Source organism: Copadichromis virginalis, linkage group LG15, assembly GCF_057382275.1.
Source record: "Copadichromis virginalis isolate Kocher_CV1m ecotype Utaka linkage group LG15, C_Virginalis_male_GT1.1, whole genome shotgun sequence".
Lineage (NCBI taxonomy): Eukaryota > Metazoa > Chordata > Actinopteri > Cichliformes > Cichlidae > Copadichromis > Copadichromis virginalis.
Window position 1 is genome coordinate 30191987 of NC_140632.1, and position 26300 is coordinate 30218286.

Sequence of the window (26300 nt, forward strand, 5' to 3'; positions counted from 1 at the left end):
TAGTTGTTCTGCTTTTGGCCCAGTTGAGCTACTGATAAAGTCATCTAATGCAGGTGGGGTGATAAATAACAGCTCAAATATGGTCATGCTATGGACTGATAATACTTCTATGTGAATATATGCAGACAGATCTTATATCTATAATGAGTTATTAAATATATAAAAACAATTCATAATAAGTATAAAGCATATGATATTCTTCTCGACGGTATACATTTCTCCTGTTTGTTATTTATTCCTGCACAGCTGGCGTGAAGTACCCATATTTTGTTGTCCATGTACAATGAGTCTATTACCAGTCTATGAAGTTGTAGTCATCTTTCCAAACACACATGCGCGCTCTAAAAACGGAACAGTTAATTAACCCCAGAGAGTCAGTTTTTACCCCCGAGTCTGGCATCAAATTGTAGCCTGTCAGGTCATAGAGCCAAAACTAAAAATCATACTAACTTTGTCTTCTGTAGCAGCTATCAGATCCCGTCTCCTGACATACTTGACAGAGCGTGAATCAGTGGGGGGTGTCAGATGGGCATCAAAGCAAGCTGACACTTCATGCTTTATCAGTACATCTCATCATAGGACAACTCACCGCTGCTCTCGTCTGCGGCGCCATCGAGCTGCGGGATGGACAGGTTAGCGAACATAGAGTTGTTTCCACTCCACTCCATGTCTTCGTCAGAGGACTCCTGCTGGGCATCACTGAAGCTGTTTTCTGTCTCCTTCATGCAGGGTCTGTGCACACACACACCAACGACAGGAACCGTATTATTAAAGAAAAATGCCCAGGCAGAGCTCACTGGGGATGACTCACAGATCGTGTACAGCGATCGCTCACCTATTTATTTAAGATACAACCAGAAACAAAAAAGGTGTAGCTTACACTTGTACTTATTACTAAAAAATGAAAACATTTTGATGCACAACATACTCTAAAACTGATGGTTATACTTTTGCCTTCAACCATGCAGAGATAAACATGCCTCTGAGAGGAAGCACTGTCCCAACGCTGTGACATTATAACACTGAGTTCTGCCTCTTCCTTGTCCAGTTCTGGGCCTGCTTCCTCTTCATCACTGTTGCAGTTGTAGTTCGTGACACCGGGGAGTGAGCGGGACTGGGAATTCTGCCTAGCGGGTGTCCTGCAGAAACCATCGTCCTCCAGGCCTGCCAGCAAGTCAATGATGGCTTGGTCCCGGCTGCTGTCTGCATGGAGGACAAAATAAAGCACACAGACAATATCAGACAGCTGTACGCAATAACTTTCTCTCCAGATCAGCCAGTTAATCAAAGCTAGAAATGTCGTCTGCTTACAGACTTTTATTCACAAGTTTTTGGCCACCAACTTAGAAGAATTTAAAATGTAGAAGAGAACAAGAAGAAACTAAAGATGCTTTTTACTAAAGAAAACAACACTTGGACAGCTGTTAAGCATTGAGGTCAATATTTTCTCCTTTCAGGGTGTAGTGGCAGCCAAGTGGACAAGAACCAGATGTATATGGAGGAAAGAATCCACTAAATATCAGAAAATATGGATGGAAAGGGGAAAAAAGTGGCTTTTACAACAGGACAACAATCCAAAACAGCCATAAAAATCCATCTCAGAAGCTTCTGGAGTCAAAGTCACATGACCCGACCACTGAATCGGCATCTTTGAAATGCTGTTTGCGGAAGACGGCCTTAAAATTATCACCTAAAAATCACAGTTTAATCATGGGAAGCAAAATCGAGCATAGAAAATTAAAAACGTGCACGAATGAAAGAGGCTGTGTTACCTAACAGGGTCGAGTGGTTGGATGTCTGGGAGAGTGGGAGGAAAGACTGACTGTTCTCCAGGAGAGTCAGGATGGCCTCCTCATCAACGACAGCCTCCTCTGGGACTTTCCCACTGCTCCTCACATAGTCTGTGGGCAGCAGCAGAGAAGATGGAAACTACCGTTAGCCATACTTCGATGTCACACTTTGCTAACAACAGTTTCACCGAGATACCATATTAAAGCAGCACAGTTCAGCATTAGCTCGGTGACTACCATCTTTGGCAGTTTCTAGAGTACCAGTGAAACGTTTGGACACACAAGCACAGAGATTTCCTGCACATTAGCCCAATGTCAGTCTCACATCGTCACTCCTTCAACTCCCGGACTTGGGAAGGAGCGACAGGGTGATGAAACAAGTACTTCTCCTGCCAAACACACAGGCAGAATGAGAGAAGAAACAAATGCATGTCACAAGGGAAACCTAGTCCAACTAGGGCTTAAATTCTATGAAGGAAAAGGAAGTGTAGGATGCTAGTACGTAAAATCCAGAACTTCTTCATCTCCTATAGTGAATCAGACTACTTACAAGATGACTTTAAAAGGGGATTTCTCTTCTGTTTTGTTCTCAGATTTAATAAGCTTATAATAATAATAATAATAATAATAATAATAATAATAATAATAATGGATTGCATTTATATAGCGCTTTTCGGGGCCCTCAAAGCGCTTTACAATTATAACAACTTTCATTTCTGATATTGGCTTTAAAGCCAGACAAAACAAATGTAAGAAAGAAATGTCGCTGTACATTGTTTTATGTGCACAAAAACTTATTCAACTTCCTAAAAAGTCAGTTTATTCAATTATATAACCCTTGATAACTACCCAAGAAAGAATAGAATAGAATTCAACTTTATTGTCATTGCACATGCACAGGTACAGGGCAACGAAATGCAGTTTGCATCCATCCAGAAGTGCTTTAGTGATATAGATATATTACAATATATATTAGCAATAATATAGATATGTGAGTATATTACAGAAATGGGTCTATTATGGTATGTTATAATGTACACGGTATGAAGTATGTTGTGAATATTCTGTAACTATAAGTATGTACAGGCTGTAGTGAGTATAAGCTATGTTCTCACTACAGCCTGTACAAAGAAATGACTTCCATTATCAAAGATACAACAGTATCTGGTTTAACCCACTTCATGCCACCAAATTACTGATGAGCCACCAAATAAAAAGTGTAAAACACCAAATCAGAACATAGCTTTGGTCTTTATTGGTTTCATAGCAGTTCAAACTATCCCATCGTGATAACTCTATATGATATAACTCAAAGCAAAATCTGCTGTTGCCGGTCTGTGAAACATCTACTGCAACTGTCCTCACCTGGCTGTGAACCCCTGTGCACCTCCACAGCGTTAGCAGGGGTACACGGCAGCCCGTCTGGGGTCAGGGGGTCAAAATGAAGTGTTAGTTCACCGGGGAAATCTTCTTGGTTCTCTTCATCACAAGCACACAGATCTTGTGTCCTGAGGAGATAAACAGACATCAAGTTTTACTTTTTACCAAAACATTTAACAGTGTTGACTGCATGGCTGTTAGCTGAATTAGAAAGCTGAGCACCTTGTGCAGCAGCCATGTTTTATTAGCATCTCTTTACAGCGGGTCTTAATCAGAGAAAGTGCTCGGTTTAGTGGGTGAAAGCTGTGTGTGGGACTGCACAAGTGTGCAGAGTGTCTCTTGTCTGGCAACTGTGTGAGGAAGTATATGGGTGTGTACAGCTAAGTGGTGTGTGTGTCTGTGTGTTGGCAGAGGGAATATGAATGGAAAACGGGCAGGCAGCCAACTGGGCTTTGTATCCCTCCGGATCGCCCTCAGCCACAAGCTGCCTATCACGCCCCCTTAATCGTGCTGCCCCTGCTGCATCGCCTGGCAACTCACCACTTAGTGACTCTGAAATATTGAAACAAAGACGAGGCGGGCGGCCGCCACTCGCACGTGGAACAGATTTCACAGGAGTGGTTTTGAGGAAGAAAAAAAACGAATTCCATTTTAGGCACTGCTCTGGAGGAGGTCTTTCAGATCTGGTGAAGATGGTAGACTAGAGTCTGAAGCCTGGCCACGAGTCTGACCATGTAAAAAGCCCTCAGGATACTAAACTGTTGCTCCTGTGACTGCACGGATGACTTCTGTAGCACAAGTTCAAGCTTCTTTAAACCTTCTGATGCAATATGTAGAAAAGCACGGGACTGACAGGTGAAGCTGGAGAACACCATGACTGAGCCCAGTCACGGCTCAGGGAAGAACACAAACACTCGTGTGGGAAGATGGCCAGACAGAGACAAATAAACAGCAAACACATCAGACAGAATAGTAGACTATGAATCACAGCCTTGTGGACACCCTCTAACTCACTTTAAATGATGAATGAGCAGCAGCGGCAGGCAGGAGGCTGATAAATGATGAATGGTTTTCAGACAACATGGCTGTAAAATGAAATCTACTCCAGACTCAGAGTTTAGGTTGAGATTGAGGGAGGTTTCATGACAGAGACTTCGTTCTGCTGGTGCTGTATGATGAAGAGCCTCCCGAGAGTCAGCGTGCATGTGCTACTGTCTGGTTGTTCTTAATTAGTCTGCCAGCTAACGACTTTAGAGGGAGCCAGGGAGGGAGCCTGGCAAGCGTCAGGAGATTTCTGCAATGATGAACACATTTTGCCACCAAGCCACGCCCTCTCAGAGTTTGAATGATGAGAAAGAGAAAGGAACGATAACTAGAAAGTCTTGTTAGCAGATATGTGCCTTTGTAAGTATATACTGAAATACAGACTCTGAGCCATTTGATGAGCCGTTAACAAGATTTAACTTAAGACTACTTGTTACATTAAAACTACCAGACCACACAGCTTAATCTCTGATTCAGATGTTCTTCATCTTACAAGTGTATAAAATCAAGCACCACATCTGTGATTGTTCTAAAGACTGAATTCAGGTGCGATACTGTAATAGTTTTTGAAACATCTTCTCTCGTCATTACTCCATGACCAGCTGGAAGTGGTATTATAGCAAAGTGGAACCACAGCAACTCCAGTTGCAGACCATATAAGTAAAGAATGGGGATGCCAAGCCCTGAAGCAATAAGGACTACAAATCGCCATCCCTCTGAAACTTAATAACGGCAGAGTTCCAAACCTCTTCCATCAACATTAGCACAAACACTGCACTGGGAGCTCCAGTGTGGGTTTCCATGGCAAAGCAGCTCCTCTAGGTGTAATATGTAGATGCACATATGATTTGCACCTTTGACTGTAATTTTCTATCTGCTGCCTCAAGACAAAAGTGTGCAGTTACACTAATTGTTAAGATAATACCATGCTGAGTGATGAAGAGCCACAACTGGCCACAGATACACCGATGAGGCATCACAAGTAAGAGCTGTGTTGTGAAGTTCAAATGACACAGAGGCTCTGAGGCTGACACTGCGATTAATACACGGGAGTCAGAAAAATAAAAAAAATGTAGAACTACATCTGCTGATGCTAATTTGAACAAACAGATTTGCTTCAGATGGCTTTGTTTAACACTTTATCTAACTGACAGTTAATGTCCCCACATCTTTATGCATTAACCCCAGGCCGTGTGGGGTAATCAAGTCTGAGCACTGTCCAAAGGTTCTCTTCCTGTCACGTGGCACACAGCAGAAAATGCTCCAAATTCTTCAGTGGGTTTAGATAACAAATGGTAAATGGCCTGTATTTGTATAGCGCTTTACTAGTCCCTAAGGACCCCAAAGCGCTTTACACAACCAGTCATCCACCCAGTCACACACCCATTCACACACTGGTGATGGCAAGCTACATCGTAGCCACAGCCACCCTGGGGCGCACTGACAGAGGCGAGGCTGCCGGACACTGGCGCCACCGGGCCCTCTGACCACCACCAGTAGGCAACAGGTGAAGTGTCTTGCCCAAGGACACAACGACCAAGACTGTCCAAGCTGGGGCTCGAACCGGCAGCCTTCCGGTTACAAGGCGAACTCCCAACTCTTGAGCCACGATCGCCCCAGATAACAATATGGCACCAGCATAGACAGGAGGCTAGAAATAAGACATCCAATTGACTTGGAGTAAATTCCCCATACCAATACCTGACTGTTAGGATGGCCTATAGGAGCTGGGTTCAAAGAGGAGGATTGAGGCAGAGATGAAGTGCAGACAAACCTGTTGGTGTTTATTCACCAACATTAAAATTCCAAAAAAAAAGAGTGTAGGCCAGGGGTGGGACATGGTTCCTGTAACAGCCTCTGATGTTAACTAGCAGCCTTTTATAGACTGCGGCTAATTGGTCCTCAAGTCATACAATGATCTGGGGTTCCATCCATCCATTCTCTTCCACTTATCATTTTTCAGGGTTGCAGGTGGACTGGAGTCTATCCCAGCTGTCTTAGGCCGAGAGGCAAGGTATACCCTGGACAGGTCACCAGTATGTCGCAGGACTAACACACAGACACAGACAACAGTTACTCTCACAGTCACGCCTATGGGTAATTTAGAGTTACCAGTTAACCTAACTGCGCTAACTGCATGTCTTTGGACTGTGTGAGGAAGCCTGAGTACCTGGAAAGAACCCATCCAAACACGGGGAAAACATGCAAACACCACACCGAAAGACCCCGGCCAGGTGGTGGAATTGAACTCAGGAGCTTCTTGCTGTGAGGCAACAGTGCTAACTGTCTTACGTAATAACCTTTATTGATATCAAATCAATATTGTAGACATAATTAACATAATTGCAATTAGTAAATAAAATATTTCCCACTTGGCCTAACGACTACAATCTACAATAAACTAATATAGCTATGGGTAGCACCAGGAACCTTTAAAACGGCACTCGAGATGCCTGAGGACTCTTGTGGCTGGCACACCATCAAAAGAAAACAAAGGTAAGACAATCTCATCCAAAATGTAAGTGTTAAAGTACTGGTTTCCACCAGCTTAACCAAACATTCTATACTAATTGAAATCTCTTTTCCTAGGCAGACATTAAACGGTACCAGCTGGAAGACTGCCCACAAGGAAAACCAATAAAAACAAACTTTTGTATGAGTGCCCTTTCCTGTAATATAAATATTAAAATTACTCATGTTTATACAGTTAAGTAATGAAGATGACCTTCATTACACTGACCTATTCTCACATGACCTTGTATGAAGAGCGTGGCAGAACAGGGTAAAGGTTAATCGAGTGGGAGGACATTTCCAACCAAAATGAGGTTTAAAGAGCTATATATAGAATCGGAGATAAAAGCCCTCCCATGGAGGAGAAGGCTGGAATCCAAAATCAGGGAAGCCCAGAAGGTCACTTGCCTACCAGAGAGTGTCATGAGAGACTGGTTCTGGATGAATAAGATGTACAAAAATGTGTCCATAACTGAGGCTGTAGAAACTGCCAAAACAAAGGTTCACAGCTGAAGAATTGGACAAAATCCCTGAATTAAAAGAAAACCATGAGTAAAGGGAAATAAGATGTTTCCAAAAAGCAGCAATATTAGCAGTACATAGTAGAGTAAAGGAGAGCCAACAGACAGGAAGTGATAGGCTGCGTGAGAGTATTAACAGAAAGGGTGACTGAGACAGCCAGGTGTTGGGAAAGAAGCCAGGCAACTCTGTGTGTGTGCGCTCCATCACTTAAGACGAGGCCGACTCTACACCGAAGGTCTGCGCTGCTCCCCCCTCCCTTTTGTTCCTGTCTGATATCAGGGGTTGGTGAATGGAAGCCATCTGGATGTGATGCAGCAACACACACACACACACAGTCGAGTCAACTGTACTTTATTTATAACAGGAAATACTTTCTAGCTGTACATCTGGCGATTGTTTCACCATCCCCCTCCCTTTTTTTCTCCACTACATCTGTTGCAATTTCACTTTCCCCATTTTATCCAATCTCTGATTTTACTGCTTCGCTCTCTGCCCTGAGAAGAAAAACACTGAGGCAGAAAGAAAATGAGGACACACAACAACTTCATTACAGCTCAATACAAAGAACTAAAAATGTAAAAGAACCCACCCACCACTTTAATCACACTCTAGATCTTGTTTTAACATATGGCATCGAACCTGAACATTTAACAGTGTTTCCTGAAAACCCTCTCCTGTCTGATCATTTCCTGATAACATTTACTTTTACAATAATTGATTACACAGCGGTGAAGAGTAGACTTTATCAAAGTAGATGTCTTTCTGAAAGCACTGTAACTAAGTTTAAGAATATAATCCACCCACTGTTATCATCTCCAATGCCCTGTACCAACACAGAGCAAAGCAGCTATCTGAACGCTACCCCAACAGAGGTCGATTATCTTGTTAATAATTTCACCTCCTCACTACGTACGACTCTGGATACTGTAGCTCCTGTGAAAACTAAGGCCTCAAATCAGAAGTACCTGACTCCGTGGTATAATTCTGAAACACGTACCCTAAAGCAGATGACTCGTAATCTGGAGAGGAAATGGCGTGTCACAAATCTAGAGGATCATCATTTAGCCTGGAGAAATAGTTTGCTGCTTTATAAGAAAGCCCTCCGCAAAGCCAGAACATCTTACTATTCATCACTGATTGAAGAAAATAAGAACAACCCCAGGTTTCTCTTCAGCACTGTAGCCAGGCTGACAAAAAGTCAGAGCTCTTTTGAGCCAACCATCCCTTTAACGTTAACTAGTAATGACTTCATGAACTTCTTCACAAATAAAATTTTTATCATTAGAGAAAAAATTACCAATAATCATCCCACAGATGTAATATTATCTACAGCTACTCTTAGTACCATTGATATTAAGTTAGACTCTTTTTCTCCAATTGATCTTTCTGAGTTAACTTCAATAATTACTTCCTCCAAACCATCAACGTGTCTTTTAGACCCCATTCCTACAAAACTGCTCAAAGAAGTCCTGCCATTAATTAATTCTTCGATCTTAAATATGATCAACCTATCTCTAATAATCGGCTATGTACCACAGGCCTTTAAGCTGGCTGTAGTTAAACCTTTACTCAAAAAGCCATCTCTAGACCCAGCAGTCTTAGCTAATTATAGGCCAATCTCCAACCTTCCTTTCATATCAAAAATCCTTGAAAGAGTAGCTGTCAAACAGCTAACAGATCATCTGCAGAGGAATGGTTTATTTGAAGAGTTTCAGTCAGGTTTCAGAGCTCAGCACAGCACAGAAACAGCTTTAGTGAAGGTTACAAATGATCTTCTTATGGCCTCTGACAGTGGACTCATCTCTGTGCTTGTCCTGCTAGACCTCAGTGCAGCGTTCGATACTGTTGATCATAATATCCTATTAGAGCGATTAGAACATGCTGTAGGTATTACAGGTACTGCACTGCAGTGGTTTGTATCATATCTATCTAATAGACTCCAATTCGTGCATGTAAATGGAGAGTCCTCTTCACACACTGAGGTTAATTATGGAGTTCCACAGGGTTCAGTGCTAGGACCAATTCTGTTTACATTATACATGCTTCCCTTAGGCAGTATCATTAGAAGACATAGCATACATTTTCACTGCTATGCAGATGACACCCAGCTCTATCTGTCCATGAAGCCAGATAACACACACCAATTAGTTAAACTGCAGGAATGTCTTAAAGACATAAAGACCTGGATGGCCGCTAACTTTCTGCTTAATTCAGATAAAACTGAGGTTATTGTACTCGGCCCTGAAAATCTTAGAAATATGGTATCTAACCAGATTCTTACTCTGGATGGCATTACCTTGGCCTCCAGTAACGCGGTGAGGAACCTTGGAGTAATTTTTGACCAGGACATGTCCTTCAACGCACATATTAAACAAATATGTAAGACTGCTTTCTTCCATTTGCGCAACATCTCTAAAATTAGAAATATCCTGTCTCAGAGTGACGCTGAAAAACTAGTTCATGCATTTATTACTTCCAGGCTGGACTACTGTAATTCATTATTATCAGGATGTCCAAAAAACTCACTGAAAAGCCTTCAGCTAATCCAAAATGCTGCAGCAAGAGTCCTGACAGGGACTAGAAAGAGAGAGCATATTTCTCCTGTTTTGGCTTCCCTTCATTGGCTTCCTGTTAAATCCAGAATTGAATTCAAAATCCTGCTCCTCACATACAAGGTCTTAAATAATCAGGCCCCATCTTATCTTAATGACCTTGTAGTACCATATCACCCTATTAGAGCGCTCCGCTCTCGCTCTGCAGGCCTACTTGTTGTTCCTAGAGTATTTAAAAGTAGAATGGGAGGGAGAGCCTTCAGTTTTCAGGCCCCTCTTCTGTGGAACCAGCTTCCAGTTTGGATTCGGGAGACGGACACTATCTCTACTTTTAAGATTAGGCTTAAAACTTTCCTTTTTTCTAAAGCATATAGTTAGGGCTGGACCAGGTGACCCTGAATCCTCCCTTTGTTATGCTGCAATAGACGTAGGCTGCCGGGGGATTCCCATGATGCATTGAGTTTTTCCTTTCCAGTCACCTTTCTCACTCACTATGTATTAATAGACCTCTCTGCATTGAATCATATCTGTTATTAATCTCTGTCTCTCTTCCACAGCATGTCTTTATCCTGTCTTCCTTCTCTCACCCCAACCGGTCGCAGCAGATGGCCGCCCCTCCCTGAGCCTGGTTCTGCCGGAGGTTTCTTCCTGTTAAAAGGGAGTTTTTCCTTCCCACTGTCGCCAAAGTGCTTGCTCATAGGGGGTCATATGATTGTTGGGTTTTTCTCTGTATCTATGAAGCGCCTTGAGGCGACTTTTGTTGTGATTTGGCGCTATATAAATAAAATTGAATTGAATTGAATTGAATTGAATTAAAAAACAAGAACAACTTGTTATTGATGTGGGCTGCCAGACTATGGGAGACTTTGCTCTCTAAGGCTGGGAGCATTTTGTCCCCATTTTCAAACACTGTTACTCTCTTGCATAAACTCCAACTCTGTGACAGTTACTCCAAATTTCATGACGGATATGGGACATTGACTTTCAGTTATTAAATTTTTAATAATGACAATAAGACAAACAAACAACAAACCATAATCTAACATGAAAAGAATAAAGTCAAAATAAGCACTCTCACACTAGGAAAATGAGATAAACAAATAAAAGAAAGGCAAACAAAATAGTTGTGCAAGAGAAAATCATGTTGGAACACTGTGCATGCCCACACTGACTTCAAAGGCCCTTTAGAACTGTCATGCCACAACAAAATTAGGACATCTGTGTTGAATCTGGCAAAGAGCGAGTAATGCATCATACAGATCAGATGTGATCTCGGCCATTTCACCATAGACCTCAAACTTGCAGACAGTGAATACCAATTTCTGTTCCAAACTTTAAATGCAGGTTTTGTGTAAAGGGGGTCATAACACAAGTGATGCAAATTACCAAGAGTCCCGTTTCCAAGCCTGAAGGCAGCGCATCACGTGAGAAGGGACACAATGCCTTTTTTCCTCTAGCACCTAATCGTTTCGCCACAACTCCGTTTCGGTTGTTTTTCATTACAATTCAATACCATCTCAACATGGGTGGGCAAGGTGGCCTCAAAGTCCAGTGATGTCATTTGCTTTTGACACAAATAACACAACAATAGTCTAACTCCCTCTTGGACTGTCATCAGGCACAAAAAAGTCTGCACCTCATTGTTAGAACATGGTGTTGGTTTTGTGTGTCGCCTTTTCCAGGATTCAAAAATGGTTGACTTGATTCTCGTGAAAGAGTTGCTTTCATAATTTATCCAGTGATATCACATTTGTGGCTCGGCTGAGCTCACTTGGAACCCCGGCCAAACTGGTACTAAAAAAATAAAATAAAAATGTACATCTACCTATTGGAAAACAGAAAAACCAAGTTGAGCCTAGTAGGTGTTAGTGGAGAAAGGCACATATTGGATATTAACAGGGTTGTGCATCATGAAAACACCACTGCTTGTTTCTACAGTAGTAACAGACTGTTGACCTCAACAAGGCAACCAGAGAACTGCCACTCATTGGACAGTTTCTTGTTTTCAGATCATTCTCTGTAAACCCTAGAGAGTTTCTGAAATACTTAGACCAGCCTGGCTGCCAAGAGCAACCACATCACTTAAAAGCCCATCTTCCTTGTTCTGATGCCCAGTTTGAATTTCAGCAGTTCAGCTATGCCTGCATGCAACAAGGCGCTTTATATTGTACGGTAAAAATGCTACAATAATACAGAGAAACCCCATTAATCAGACAACCCTCTAGGCACAAGTCCTTTGTGATAGTGGGAAGAAAAAAAACCTCCCTTTTAGCAGGAAGAAACCTCTGGCAGAACCAGGCTCAGGGAGGGGCAGCCATGTGCCATGCCCGGTTGTGAGTGAGGGGAGTGAGAGGAGTGAGACGTGACAAAAGGCTGCCATGTGATTGGCCATATGAGCTGTACAGGTGTACCTAACACCGGTACAAAATATACACAAAGTGCTACAGCACTTCTAAGCGAAGTGGAAGCGTTAATAAACGGTTAATATGTGATGTGATTATGAATTTTCTTCGTGAACAATCTTAAGGATCAAGATTCGTGCAGTCTTTCAGATATCATGTACCCTGGCACTACCAAGATAAATCAAAGGAAGGAGAATGAACTTACACATCAAACTCGTTCTCCTTGAGGATCTCCTCGACTCTCTTCATGAAGATTTTCTCACTCTCTGATGAGGTGACAAACCCACGATCTGGAACACATCAGACAAGCAATTTCAACACTGCACTTTCTGGCGCTTAGAAACATTCTTCAGACATAGAATTCTTCGCTACAATTAAAACATTGTGGTCAGTAATAGCTGTTAAGCATGCTGCTGTTTGGCTGGGTAATTTTACTGTCAGTCTGTAATAAACTGTGACCTTAATTCTGCATACCATAGTCTTTTGTCTTTGCACATTGTAAATTGTTTTGTAGGAGCTATAATTCATGGACATTATCTCAGTTCTTCTCTCTTCACTTTTCAAGCTTGGGAACCCCGTGTGCTTATGTGCTTGGGTGTAGGCCTGAGAAACTTTTTGTCACAGTGCAGCCGTGCTCTGATTATTTGGCAGCCTATTTCCATGACAGCTCTGTGTGTGTGTGTGTGTGTGTGTGTGTGTGTGTGTGTGTGTGTGTGTGTGTTCGGGGAGAATCAGACTTTGGCAAGATTCAAAGGGTTTGCAGTTTAAAGACAGTGCTTTCCCACCGATCATATGGACAGCTCTTTGAATTATAACTCTGACTTGTGGAGGTAATGGAAAATTCTAACAAAACTAAGACAGATGCCACAGTTGGACAAAGAGAAGCATAACATGATAGAAGAACACAGTGAGCCACAGTCTACACTGCCTCCAGACATTCTCAAAACTCTTTCACAGTAACCAGAAACACTGGCGCCACTGAAATGAGACTCCCCGCACATTAGAACCGAAGAATTTTGCATCCAAATCAACGTTTCAAAACATCTCCTCTCCTCTGAATTGAGAAATTCAAAAGTTAATTTACAATTTGTCATGTTGGTCAAACCATTCCTGAGCAGTATGAACAAAGCACATTATCCTGCTGAAACCTCTGCATCAATTAGATTAGCGTCGGTGAAATGATGTAGGTGGCCTGTAACTATGTTTAGTAAGTATTACGCTGCAGAGCATCATACTGGCCTTCTTTAAAAGCGAATCATGCAGGCCAGCTCTTCTTTCCAGATAAATGAGACGTGCGCCCGGCCTTTGGCATAACGTCGAAGAAAATGTGATTCACCAGACCAGGCTGCATTCTCCTGCTGCTTCGTGGGTCACTTCTGACGCTCGCTTTGCAGCTGCTGAGGGCAGTAGCCAGCATGGGTACTGTGTCACATGGCCAAAGTCTGTGGCTATGCAGCTCCATAAACATTAAGCTGTGATACGCTGTGTTCTTACACTGTTCCAGCATAGGCACTGTTTACGCTTTCAGCACTAGCAATTCTGGGGGATGGAAGAATCGCCAAAAAAGGGCAATTCCTCAAGAAGTAGATCAGATGCTGGGTGCAGCATGGGTGATTTTCTTTTTAAAACTAATCCAACTGAATACTGATAAGGTGTGGCTGTTGTTATTGACAAGTGTGCCAACAGAAGTCTGTCTAGCCAAAAGCTCTCTGCCAATTCCATTTGCTGGACCTCTACATCACATTTGTTCTTTCGATGCCTGATAATGGAATCACCTGACAAACAACACAGCCTGCTTTGTTTCATGAAAATATGTTTTACTTTGCACTAATGAGCAGATTTGTGTCCCTGTGCATTGCACGCGTTCAGTTTATGAGCCTCGCTTGATAACCAAGCCTGCTAGCTCCAAAAACAGTCACTTCTGGCTCCAAACAACCAATGGGAATGACCCAAATGGTGAAACTGAAGAGTTAAGAAATGAATGGGTGACAGCATAGTGACTATGACCATCTTTTATATACAGTTAACCATACTCATACATTTTCCATTATTCCCAGATCGCAGAGAAATTAAACAGAAAACCATAGACTGACTTAGACAAAGCTAAGATTTTCCATGGTGAATGCCTGTACCTTGTGACTCGGGGGTTTCAATCTGGGAGGGCTGGTTCTTCTCTCTCCTCCTCTGCTTCTCATCCTCCCAGATGGCCTGCAGGCCAGGATTCCTGCCAATTTGATCTGGAAAAAAATGGAGAATTAAGCACAAAAATACTCAAACTCTGTACCCTCAAACACGGTGTTTATATAAAGCTGTGCTTAACAACATCAACTCATAAAGTTGTTTTTAACTGCAAGAACTACTGCATAGTTTTTTGCACATGTTTCCACAGCAGGACTTCTGCTCTGTCTGTATAGCAGTCATTACACAGTCATGCAGCTCCAACACCGCAATTAAAGAAATAATGTGGAAAGAAGATGAGGTGCAGAGTCATTATTTCATCCAAAATCTGCAGCCTTAAAATAGGAAGCAGGAAGAACAAAAGCAGTGGGCATCTTTACACACACATATCACAATAACAGCTTTATCAACACACAGATAACTTGCACCTGACAATACACATCCTACACATCCCACAGACCAGTTATTATATACCAATATTATGTTAATAGGGTGAAGCAGTGATTCTCTGGATAATTTTTCCAGAGAATGGTTAACCTCACCTCCAAGCCCCACTCTCTCTTTAACCCTTACATCTAAACTTATCAGTTCTCATTCAGTCACATTGTTAGGACTTTCCACAGAACTTTCTGAAATCTTCTAGTCCTAATCTGCCTAATCTTTGCTGTTTTTAAGACACAAGCAAAGCTTAGAAGGAATCTTCTAGCTCCCAGGAAAATAAAGTTCCTGAGAAAAAGCCCTGGCTTTACAAACTGTAATAGTTCATAAGTGCAGAACACACGCACTTGTTGTCTATCACGGCCTCTCTTTTCACTTTAAGACAGATTCTTTGTGTGGTTTAAGCTTGTTAGGTCCCATCTGATTTCAATGATAAAACTCAAAGCATCTTTACAGCCCAGATGGAAGGACTGCTTTTAAGACAACACAACGTTCAGCAAAACTGGCACCGCTCAGATTGTAAGTGCAAGAATGACCTCTCTTTCTTTCTTTCACACGCTAAAACAACAGATCCAGATGTGTGCGATTAAAACAAATCTTTCAGGAACAAAAGCTGCATCTGCTCTGGCACTACATTACTTTGCCAGATGACAGCATCTGTCTTTATTGTCCCTGGTTCGTTTTAACCCTCTATCCCATCCTCTGTGATTGGACGGATTAGGTCAGATCCACGATGTTTGTATTTGGGGCTGATAACAGATTCGATGTGTCGCAGCCGTCAGAGCAGTCCATCACTCTTCTGTGCTTTAACTTGAATTTCACATTCCCCCACCCGTTGCTTTCTTAAGTTTGTGGCTGCAATACTGAGTGAACTTACTTTCGATTTCGAGGCGGTTGAGAACATCCACAGCAACAGCATCAACCTCCAGCTCACAGGTGCTCTGCCTCTCCACCTCATCCAGGACTAAAGAGCTACAGTCAGTGAACATTAGAAAAAAAAAAAAAAAAAAAAAGGGGGGGGGGGGGAATAAATGAATAAAAACAAGCTACCATTTTGGTTTTCAATTATCTTTACGGAGAACTAATATCCACTGCAGCTCGGACATAAGCCAAAAACAGTGCATTCAGATTCTGCTTAGACTAAGATGTGGCGAGACTCGCCTGGGTATGGCGTTCTCCTCCCAGCGGACGAATGTGCCTCCTATGGTGCTGTCGTTGAGCTTGGACGTACAGGGAGCCTTCCAGGGGCTGATGCTCCTGAACGCCGATCCTTCTGGGTCTGCCTTTGCTTCATCTGTTAACCATATACAGAGATATACATAAGAGGCACATGAGAGGATCACAGTAACGGTATTTGGATAACCACAGGGTTTTCATTTCATGCAGATTGATTAACTGCTCAGTGCTGCCATTTCTTAGCAATTAAACTGCGATCCACACTGTTAGAGAATCTGAGGTATAATGAATCATGATTATCCTCCTTTCTTTAATGCAGCAAAGGTAAGCACAATAAAACATTGTTTTGTTACATGGAGAGTTCTTTTGGTACCTGTGACACTTTTTAATCTCAGTATTTAGGAGGCCAGAGTGTTCAAGTTGTTGAATGGACTTCAAAACACATTAAGGGTTTCATTTATCTTGAATTGGCCCATTTTACCAGCTCAGTCTATTATTATTCTGCTGCTTGATCCCAGATTAGGAACTTCCTTTCAAGTTGGACATTGAGGGGAGCAGAAAATGTAAACTGGTGTACCCATTATTGGAGCATTTTGGTTTCTTTGTTGTAAGGGGAACACTGGAGCCCTTTTCCATTGATTGCATCAGTGTAGAGGTGGATCAAACACGGGAACTGTGCTTTTGTTGGAGGACAGTCAGGCGTGAGGACTTCTATAAAAGAACTTTATTAAAAGAACAAGTGTGGAATTTCCTGTCTGGAGTCTTTAATGGCCTCACAAGTGAAGGTGGTCCTGCTGGGCGGGATGCTCTCTGGGAGTGTGGAGAGAGGTCTGATTGGGCACGACGACCAGAAGGCTGAGTTTAGGCCTAAACTCAGATCAAACAGAGTTGGCAATCAGGGGTTTTAGTGCCTACGAGGGGCGAGAGGAGTTGGGTAAGATTCACCAAAGATCTGAAGAGAAACCCCCAGCGTGACACTACCACTGTGAGGTCCAAGACACTGCTGAGCTTCAAGCCCACACACTACCACCTCTCTCCAGGGGTTACGTGAAGCAGATCAATACAGAGATATCAAGAGTTCAGCTCACTGTAGCACAAATCATAGATACATGTAGGTCCACAAGCTTTGGAGAATGACACATTTTTTTGGTTCTTCAGACTTTATTTGTTTATATACCGCTTTGTATTTGATGACTAGATATTATTCAGCTCCTGCTCTCTTCCACAGTGTCTCTTCTGTCCCGTCTCCCTCCTCTCACCCCGAACCTGTTGCAGCAGATGACCGCTGTTTTGCAAGCCTGGTCACACCACAGGTTTCTTTTTGTTAAAAGGGAATTTTTCCTTCCCTTGCTGCCAACACAAATAGAGGGCTATAAAAATTAAGCTAATGAAATTTCTAAAGCTTGCAGTTCTTCTAATGACCACTAGAGACTGAGTCAATCCCCATAGACACCCATGTAAAGTTATCAAACTTTACAGCATTAAAAGCTTTTGAGAAGCCAGTATAATATTTTATAATCTGGGTGAAAGCTGTAGCTAGCAGCCCTCTGTGCTTCATTTTTAATATGTGAAATTCTATTTCATTAGTCTGTTAGTTAGCAATAATTAGCACGTATGTGTGTCTCTGTGATGCACCTGTACATTTTATGGATGTAGCTTGATAAGATAACTAGCAGTAGCTGAAGACGTAGGTCACCACCTTGTCGTCCAAATAGTCACTTCTGGCTCCCAAAATATATAAATAAAAAGATTTATGTTAAAAAAACCAAAATCATGGTGGCAGTGAAAATGCTCACCCCGAGTCGTCCGATGCAGACTGCAGAACCCAACAGGAAACTGGTTCTTATGTTATCTAAATTAAACAGCCACATCAGTCAGCTGTGTACTTCTCTGCTAAGCGGATAATGGCAAAAGTAAACTACAAACTTGATGGTAGCCGGTGAAGAAAAAGGAGGAAATACTGTTTTTCACATTGGTCAAACACCACTTCATGTGTAAGAAGACACAAAGAAAGACAGAAGCAATGAACATCATTCAAACCTGTTGTAATTCTACAGGGTAAATGGTTTATTTTTATAGAGCTGCTTGCAGTGTGGCTAATATTAGATAAAGACAGCATGAAAAGTGTCTCCCATGTTTTGCTTGTTCACAGACTGTCACATCCAACTTCTGCTATGTATTCACCTTATAAATCAAACAGGAGCCAAAACCTAGAGCAGCTGCAGCAGGTGTCTAATCTGTTACTCTGTAGATGTGACACGGCTCCACAGGCTACAGGGAGCTCAGACAAATAAAATGAAGAGTCTGAGACTGCGGGCTACTGATCCCCAGTATCTGCTTGCCATTCCTGTCCTCATACTTTTCCACTTGTTACTTTCATATGGAGGTATGCGTCCTCTGTATTTCACCTTTGGCCATTAACGAAAGGAACAAGTCAGAAAGAAAGACAAAGAGGTCAGAAAAAGAAAGTTCAGAGAGAAAGAGAGAGAAAAGAGCAAAGACCACAAGACAAAACGTGAAGGGAAACGTGAGGACAACATTAGGGATGAAAACAGAGAAAAAGACAACAGAGGCATCCTGAGGCTGAGGGGAGATCAAGACTAATTCAATATGACATAAGGCATGGCAACCCTTCCCTGGCCTGCTCTCATCCCTGCCGAGCAATCAGGGAACAATCAAGTAATGAGTTAAAAAAAAAAGGCACTGCCAACTGATAAAAAAAAAAAAAAGAGCAGCCTGTCCTGCATCCTAAAGTACACGAGGGTAAGTGTCAGATTAAATCTATGGGTTTTTCCAAGTATGAGGAAAATGTTTATCGGTCAGTACTACAATCAGATGCTAAAATTAGATTTTGATGACAAGGTACGAAGAAAAAACTGACAGAAAACTCAAACAAAAAAAGAGAAGAAGACAAGATCGGAAATCTGTGCTCTCCCTGTCCAAATCCCTTACCTTTTTTCTGGCTGCTTCGAAACTTGACAGCTGCCAGGTTAACCAGGTTCATGCCGTACAGGTTGTAGTCTATGAAAAGCTGCAGCAGGTAGGGGATGTGGCCCTCATGAGGCTGGTAACTCTTGTTCATCACGGCTCCGCTTTGCAGCAGCTCGCACACTCTGCAGCAAACACAGATTGCTCCATTTAAAATAAAAAGATACATGTGCCACTTGGTGTTTAAAGAAAAAACATTCAACCGCTTACACACAACTGAACAAATGCTCCCCCAGCTCGAGAGAAAGCGTTTTTGGTGGAGACCAGACACAACTGCGGTCTGCCTTGAAATCAAGGATTGCTACAAGTTGTATCTGATAAAGTTTTCTCAGCAAAGCTTAATCATTTTGTTCCTTTTTGCTCTGAGGGCATGCTCTGAGGATGAGAGAGAGATCACAGAGATGTCATACCACATTTTTATCAAGCTGCACAGCAGAGGCCAAAATGTCAAGGACTGGCTCATATCTACATTACCCCACTGTGAAATTAGGAATGTTTAACTACACAAGCTTCAGAAAATCAAGCACATTGATGTTTGAGACAGGCTCCAAGTACATGTAAAGTGGGGCTAGTAAATTCAGTTTCACTTAGGCCCAGAATTTTAGTTTATTGGCATGCTTTAATTTAATATAAAATGTCTACATCTTCATATACACTTTAGTCCACATACAGCCCCAAGAAAAGTTTAAATGTTTAGAAGTTTTACCATTCAGTCATACGAAGACAGAGAATTACTGATTTGTCTATACAAAGGCTTCCATACAGGCCCCTCTTACATAGTCTGAATATGACAACTACTGGAAATACTGGGTAGTTAATCTAATCAAACTTTACTTAATCAGTGAGTGAAACTCTTGAGATTTACAATCTCTTTTCCAAGAGTGTCCGGGGCTAACATCGGCAGCATTAACCTTGCATGTTTTCCAAAGGCAGGAGAAACAACAGTTCTTAGAGAAAATGGGGGAACATGCAGACTCCACATACAGGGAGTGCAGAATTATTAGGCAAATGAGTATTTTGTCCACATCATCCTCTTCATGCATGTTGTCTTACTCCAAGCTGTATAGGCTCGAAAGCCTACTACCAATTAAGCATATTAGGTGATGTGCATCTCTGTAATGAGAAGGGGTGTGGTCTAATGACATCAACACCCTATATCAGGTGTGCATAATTATTAGGCAACGTTCTTTCCTTTGGCAAAATGGGTCAAAAGAAGGACTTGACAGGCTCAGAAAAGTCAAAAATAGTGAGATATCTTGCAGAGGGATGCAGCAGTCTCAAAATTGCAAAGCTTCTGAAGCGTGATCATCGAACAATCAAGCGTTTCATTCAAAATAGTCAACAGGGTCGCAAGAAACGTGTGGAAAAACCAAGGCGCAAAATAACTGACCATGAACTGAGAAAAGTCAAGCGTGCAGCTGCCAAGATGGCACTTGCCACCAGTTTGGCCATATTTCAGAGCTGCAACATCACTGGAGTGCCCAAAAGCACAAGGTGTGCAATACTCAGAGACATGGCCAAGGTAAGAAAGGCTGAAAGACGACCACCACTGAACAAGACACACAAGCTGAAACGTCAAGACTGGGCCAACAAATATCTCAAGACTGATTTTTCTAAGGTTTTATGGACTGATGACATGACAGTGAGTCTTGATGGGCCAGATGGATGGGCCCGTGGCTGGATTGGTAAAGGGCAGAGAGCTCCAGTCCGACTCAGACGCCAGCAAGGTGGAGGTGGAGTACTGGTTTGGGCTGGTATCATCAAAGATGAGCTTGTGGGGCCTTTTCGGGTTGAGGATGGAGTCAAGCTCAACTCCCAGTCCTACTGCCTACTGTCTGGAAGACACCTTCTTCAAGCAGTGGTACAGGAAGAAGTCTGCATCCTTCAAGAAAAACATGATTTTCATGCAGGACAATGCTCCATCACACGCGTCCAAGTACTCCACAGCGTGGCTGGCAAGAAAGGGTATAAAAGAAGAAAAACTAATGACATGGCCACCTTGTTCACCTGATCTGAACCCCATTGAGAACCTGTGGTCCATCATCAAATGTGAGATTTACAAGGAGGGAAAACAGTACACCTCTCTGAACAGTGTCTGGGAGGCTGTGGTTGCTGCTGCACGCAATGTTGATGGTGAACAGATCAAAACACTGACAGAATCCATGGATGGCAGGCTTTTGAGTGTCCTTGCAAAGAAAGGTGGCTATATTGGTCGCTGATTTGTTTTTGTTTTGTTTTTGAATGTCAGAAATGTATATTTGTGAATGTGGAGATGTTATATTGTTTCACTGGTAAAAATAAATAATTGAAATGGGTATATATTTGTTTTTTGTTAAGTTGCCTAATAATTATGCACAGTAATAGTCACCTGCACACACAGATATCCCCCTAAAATAGCTAAAACTAAAAACAAACTAAAAACTACTTCCAAAAACATTCAGCTTTGATATTAATGAGTTTTTTGGGTTCATTGAGAACATGGTTGTTGTTCAATAATAAAATTATTCCTCAAAAATACAACTTGCCTAATAATTCTGCACTCCCTGTACAAAGACCCCAAGTGGGTTTGAACCCAGGATGAACGCTAAGCCAGTGGTTCCCAAACTTTTTTCGCTAGGCCCCTCTTTGTTTTACAAGAAAAATGCTCGCCCCCCCGCGCGTGAGCGCACACGCACGCACAAACACATCCTCCAACCACACACGCCCATATTTTGCTCCATTGCGGTTTATTTCACACCTCAAACATTTAGTAAACAATTAAGCAAATACAAGTAAACTGCAATAAATTACAGGTAGTAAGAAAATAAACTACTAACTCTTTTACGCTACGTCCGCACCTACACGGGTATTTTTGAAAACGCAGCCGTTTCTATGCGTTTGGACCTTTCGTCCACACGTAAACGGCGTTTCGAATCACCAAAAACTGAGATTTTTTAAAACTCCTTTTTTTGCCTTTACGTGTGGACGAGGAATACAGAGTTCGTCACGCAACGTTAAAGGTATGTGCCTTTTTTCACATCACGCTGTGCGCCACGTTATTGTTTACATGACATGAATTGCAGAATGGCAGATAGAGACAAAATACTGTTAATCTGACTATCTTCAGGTTTTACACGCTTACACATGCAGTTACTGTCCCTCCATTTAGAAAGGCAGAGGCGTCATGGTGTAATTTGTTTTTTTTCCTGTGTAATAATATTCAACATTGCTATCAATACATTTTTCAAAAAATGTCTCTCTGTGCAAAATGGGTTTAAAAACAAAAACATAAACAGCTGTGGGATCCTGTTTGTCCGCGATTTGAACCGGGGGAACAAATCATGGCAGGATCAGCCTGATATTATTTGTATCCCACTGTAACTTTACTGTATAAAGAGCTAACATCTCCAAAATGTCAGGAGTAGTTAGTCATTACAACAAGTGTTTGTGAACTAAAAATCAAGAATGTGGGACACTGTTTGTCCCTGATTTGGAGAGCCCAGTGCGTGCTCTCGACGAAGGGAAAACCAATTCTGCAGGGGAGACCTACCTTGGCACTTGTGCAGGTGAAGCCAAAGGGCAGATATGCTTCACCATATTTTCTAGTCTTTGGCTTAGAATGAAGTTGGTTTGGAAACATATTCAGCAATGCTTCATCTCCTGCTTTGCGTTTGTGGAGGTGCCCCATGCTAGCAGCGTCCAAGCGTTGTTTTTTGTCGTTGTTTTTTTCCCCCCTTTCATACCGCGCCGGCCCCACACTTTGGGAAGGTCTGGTATAGCCTAAATATATATATTCACATCCAATTATACATGTAATTACAAATAAAATTTGCAGTTTCACCTTAAAAAATTTTTATTTTGACACCTGGCAAAAATGCAACCAAACCTTAAACATACTTACACACATACAAGGCCAGTCTACTTTTCCACCTTCCTTCCTTCACCCCACCCCTCCCCTCCCAGCGATACATCATTCGTTCCTCCAGCCTGTCCCTCTCTCTCTAACAGAGTTACTCGCTCTCTGCCAAGCCTCAAATCAGTAGCTCCACTCACACTTTCAACACCAACACTGATCACTCTGGCAAATAATTCACAGTCTTCCCGTGTGCTTTCATGCATGGACACACACTCAGCCAATCAATGAGTACAGCTGAATACGCAGCGATCGATTTCAGTTTAGTAAGCTGGCAGACTCGTGCGCACAGTGTGGCATTCAAACAACAGGAGGCTGGGATGATCTCTGCTCACATTAAACTGCTTCGATCCTTACCTCTTGACCATCTGAGGATTGTATAAATAGATCTTCATAAAGAGCTTCTCCTTGGCGTGATAACCATAGTAAGGCCTGAAAGAAAAGAAGAAAAAAAAAAAAAAGGCATTCAATATGTAAACCTGCATCACATACACATGTTAAAGTAATGTATACATACACATATAGACAGGTCACAGAAAGTAAAGGTTCTCTGGTGCACAGTGGTGCTTGTCCATGCAGAGCTCTAAAAGCTAAAACCACAATCTTAAAGTGGACTCTGAACCTGACGAGAGTCTGAGTAACTGAATTAGCAATAATGTGACATGAAAACTTAGAATACGTATATCTGAAACTGAGTGTTTAGAGAAGTCTTAAGTCACAATTGTTGGCTCACACACCCTTTGTTGTTTCAGAAAGGCTGTGTTTAACAACAACCTTTACCAAAGTGTGCAGTCAAGCTGCTTTCTGAAGCAAATCTCAGCTCAGTTGTGTCGGTACAACACAGCAAACACAAGTTACTTACATGCCGGAGACCAGCACCACCTTGAAGACATGTTGGTTGTTGGAGGTGGGGTTTCCCATGGCGACGTTGAGGGCCCTGTCGATGCTGAAGGCCACTTGCCGCAGGTAGCGCTCTGGCTGCTGCCCATAGTTGTCGTACGGCACGTAGATGTAGGGGAACACACCGTGGAGGTGGAGACACGTCTTCTGGCCTGCAACGCAATAAGAAACTCTATTACCCAAAAACCCATCTCCATAGAGACTGTGTCAGCTTCCAAAAAGACAAAAAACAAACTAAAAACCAGCAACAAACAACTTAAACATAAACAATCACAAAGAAAGAACAATACAGTATCCACATCTGAACCAAAGAGTAAAACAGTGAAATGTGGATTATTAAATATTAGGTCTCTCTCCTCCAAGTCTCTGTTAGTACATGACTTAATAATTGATCAACAAATTGATTTACTCTGCCTTACAGAAACCTGGTTGCAGCAGGATGATTATGTTAGTTTAAATGAATCAACACCCCCGAGCCATTCTAACTACCAGAAATCTCGAAGCACAGGCCGAGGGGGCGGTGTGGCAGCAATTTTTCACACCAGCCTATTAATTAATGAAAGACCAAGACAGACTTTTAATTCATTTGAAAGCCTGATGCTTAACATTGTCCACCCCAGCTGTGAAACTCAGAAACCAGTCTTACTTGTTATCATCTATCGTCCACCTGGGCCTTACACAGAGTTTCTGTCTGATTTCTCAGACTTTATATCTAATTTAGTTCTGAGCTCAGATAAAATAATTATTGTGGGTGATTTTAACATCCATGTAGATGCTAAAAATGACAGCCTCAACATGGCATTTAATCTGTTATTAGACTCAATTGGTTTCTCTCAAAATGTAAAAGAACCCACCCACCACTTTAATCACACTCTAGATCTTGTTTTAACATATGGCATCGAACCTGAACATTTAACAGTGTTTCCTGAAAACCCTCTCCTGTCTGATCATTTCCTGATAACATTTACTTTTACAATAATTGATTACACAGCGGTGAAGAGTAGACTTTATCAAAGTAGATGTCTTTCTGAAAGCACTGTAACTAAGTTTAAGAATATAATCCACCCACTGTTATCATCTTCAATGCCCTGTACCAACAGAGAGCAGAGTAGCTATCTGAACGCTACCCCAACAGAGGTCGATTATCTTGTTAATAATTTCACCTCCTCACTACGTACGACTCTGGATACTGTAGCTCCTGTGAAAACTAAGGCCTCAAATCAGAAGTACCTGACTCCGTGGTATAATTCTGAAACACGTACCCTAAAGCAGATGACTCGTAATCTGGAGAGGAAATGGCGTGTCACAAATCTAGAGGATCATCATTTAGCCTGGAGAAATAGTTTGCTGCTTTATAAGAAAGCCCTCCGCAAAGCCAGAACATCTTACTATTCATCACTGATTGAAGAAAATAAGAACAACCCTAGGTTTCTCTTCAGCACTGTAGCCAGGCTGACAAAAAGTCAGAGCTCTTTTGAGCCAACCATCCCTTTAACGTTAACTAGTAATGACTTCATGAACTTCTTCACAAATAAAATTTTTATCATTAGAGAAAAAATTACCAATAATCATCCCACAGATGTAATATTATCTACAGCTACTCTTAGTACCATTGATATTAAGTTAGACTCTTTTTCTCCAATTGATCTTTCTGAGTTAACTTCAATAATTACTTCCTCCAAACCATCAACCTGTCTTTTAGACCCCATTCCTACAAAACTGCTCAAAGAAGTCCTGCCATTAATTAATTCTTCGATCTTAAATATGATCAACCTATCTCTAATAATCGGCTATGTACCACAGGCCTTCAAGCTGGCTGTAGTTAAACCTTTACTCAAAAAGCCATCTCTAGACCCAGCAGTCTTAGCTAATTATAGGCCAATCTCCAACCTTCCTTTCATATCAAAAATCCTTGAAAGAGTAGTTGTCAAACAGCTAACAGATCATCTGCAGAGGAATGGTTTATTTGAAGAGTTTCAGTCAGGTTTCAGAGCTCAGCACAGCACAGAAACAGCTTTAGTGAAGGTTACAAATGATCTTCTTATGGCCTCTGACAGTGGACTCATCTCTGTGCTTGTCCTGCTAGACCTCAGTGCAGCGTTCGATACTGTTGATCATAATATCCTATTAGAGCGATTAGAACATGCTGTAGGTATTACAGGTACTGCACTGCAGTGGTTTGTATCATATCTATCTAATAGACTCCAATTCGTGCATGTAAATGGAGAGTCCTCTTCACACACTGAGGTTAATTATGGAGTTCCACAGGGTTCAGTGCTAGGACCAATTCTGTTTACATTATACATGCTTCCCTTAGGCAGCATCATTAGAAGACATAGCATACATTTTCACTGCTATGCAGATGACACCCAGCTCTATCTGTCCATGAAGCCAGATAACACACACCAATTAGTTAAACTGCAGGAATGTCTTAAAGACATAAAGACCTGGATGGCCGCTAACTTTCTGCTTCTTAATTCAGATAAAACTGAGGTTATTGTACTCGGCCCTGAAAATCTTAGAAATA

The 26300-nt window shown here is 41.9% G+C and overlaps 1 protein-coding gene across 1 annotated transcript in view; it reads right to left on the reverse strand.

The window, feature by feature from the left end:
- The window catches only part of rev3l (REV3 like, DNA directed polymerase zeta catalytic subunit), a 91323-nt gene that overhangs the window by 21593 nt on the left and 43430 nt on the right, over window positions 1–26300 (reverse strand). The window contains exons 2-12 of the mRNA XM_085432885.1: window positions 23736–23925; window positions 23231–23305; window positions 18946–19106; window positions 15979–16111; window positions 15695–15789; window positions 14334–14438; window positions 12407–12491; window positions 3156–3298; window positions 1773–1901; window positions 981–1203; window positions 590–732 (exon numbers count right to left, since the gene is read on the reverse strand). Coding sequence (XP_085289011.1) covers window positions 590–732; window positions 981–1203; window positions 1773–1901; window positions 3156–3298; window positions 12407–12491; window positions 14334–14438; window positions 15695–15789; window positions 15979–16111; window positions 18946–19106; window positions 23231–23305; window positions 23736–23925 — 1482 coding nt within the window. The remainder of the gene's footprint in view (window positions 1–589; window positions 733–980; window positions 1204–1772; window positions 1902–3155; window positions 3299–12406; window positions 12492–14333; window positions 14439–15694; window positions 15790–15978; window positions 16112–18945; window positions 19107–23230; window positions 23306–23735; window positions 23926–26300) is intronic.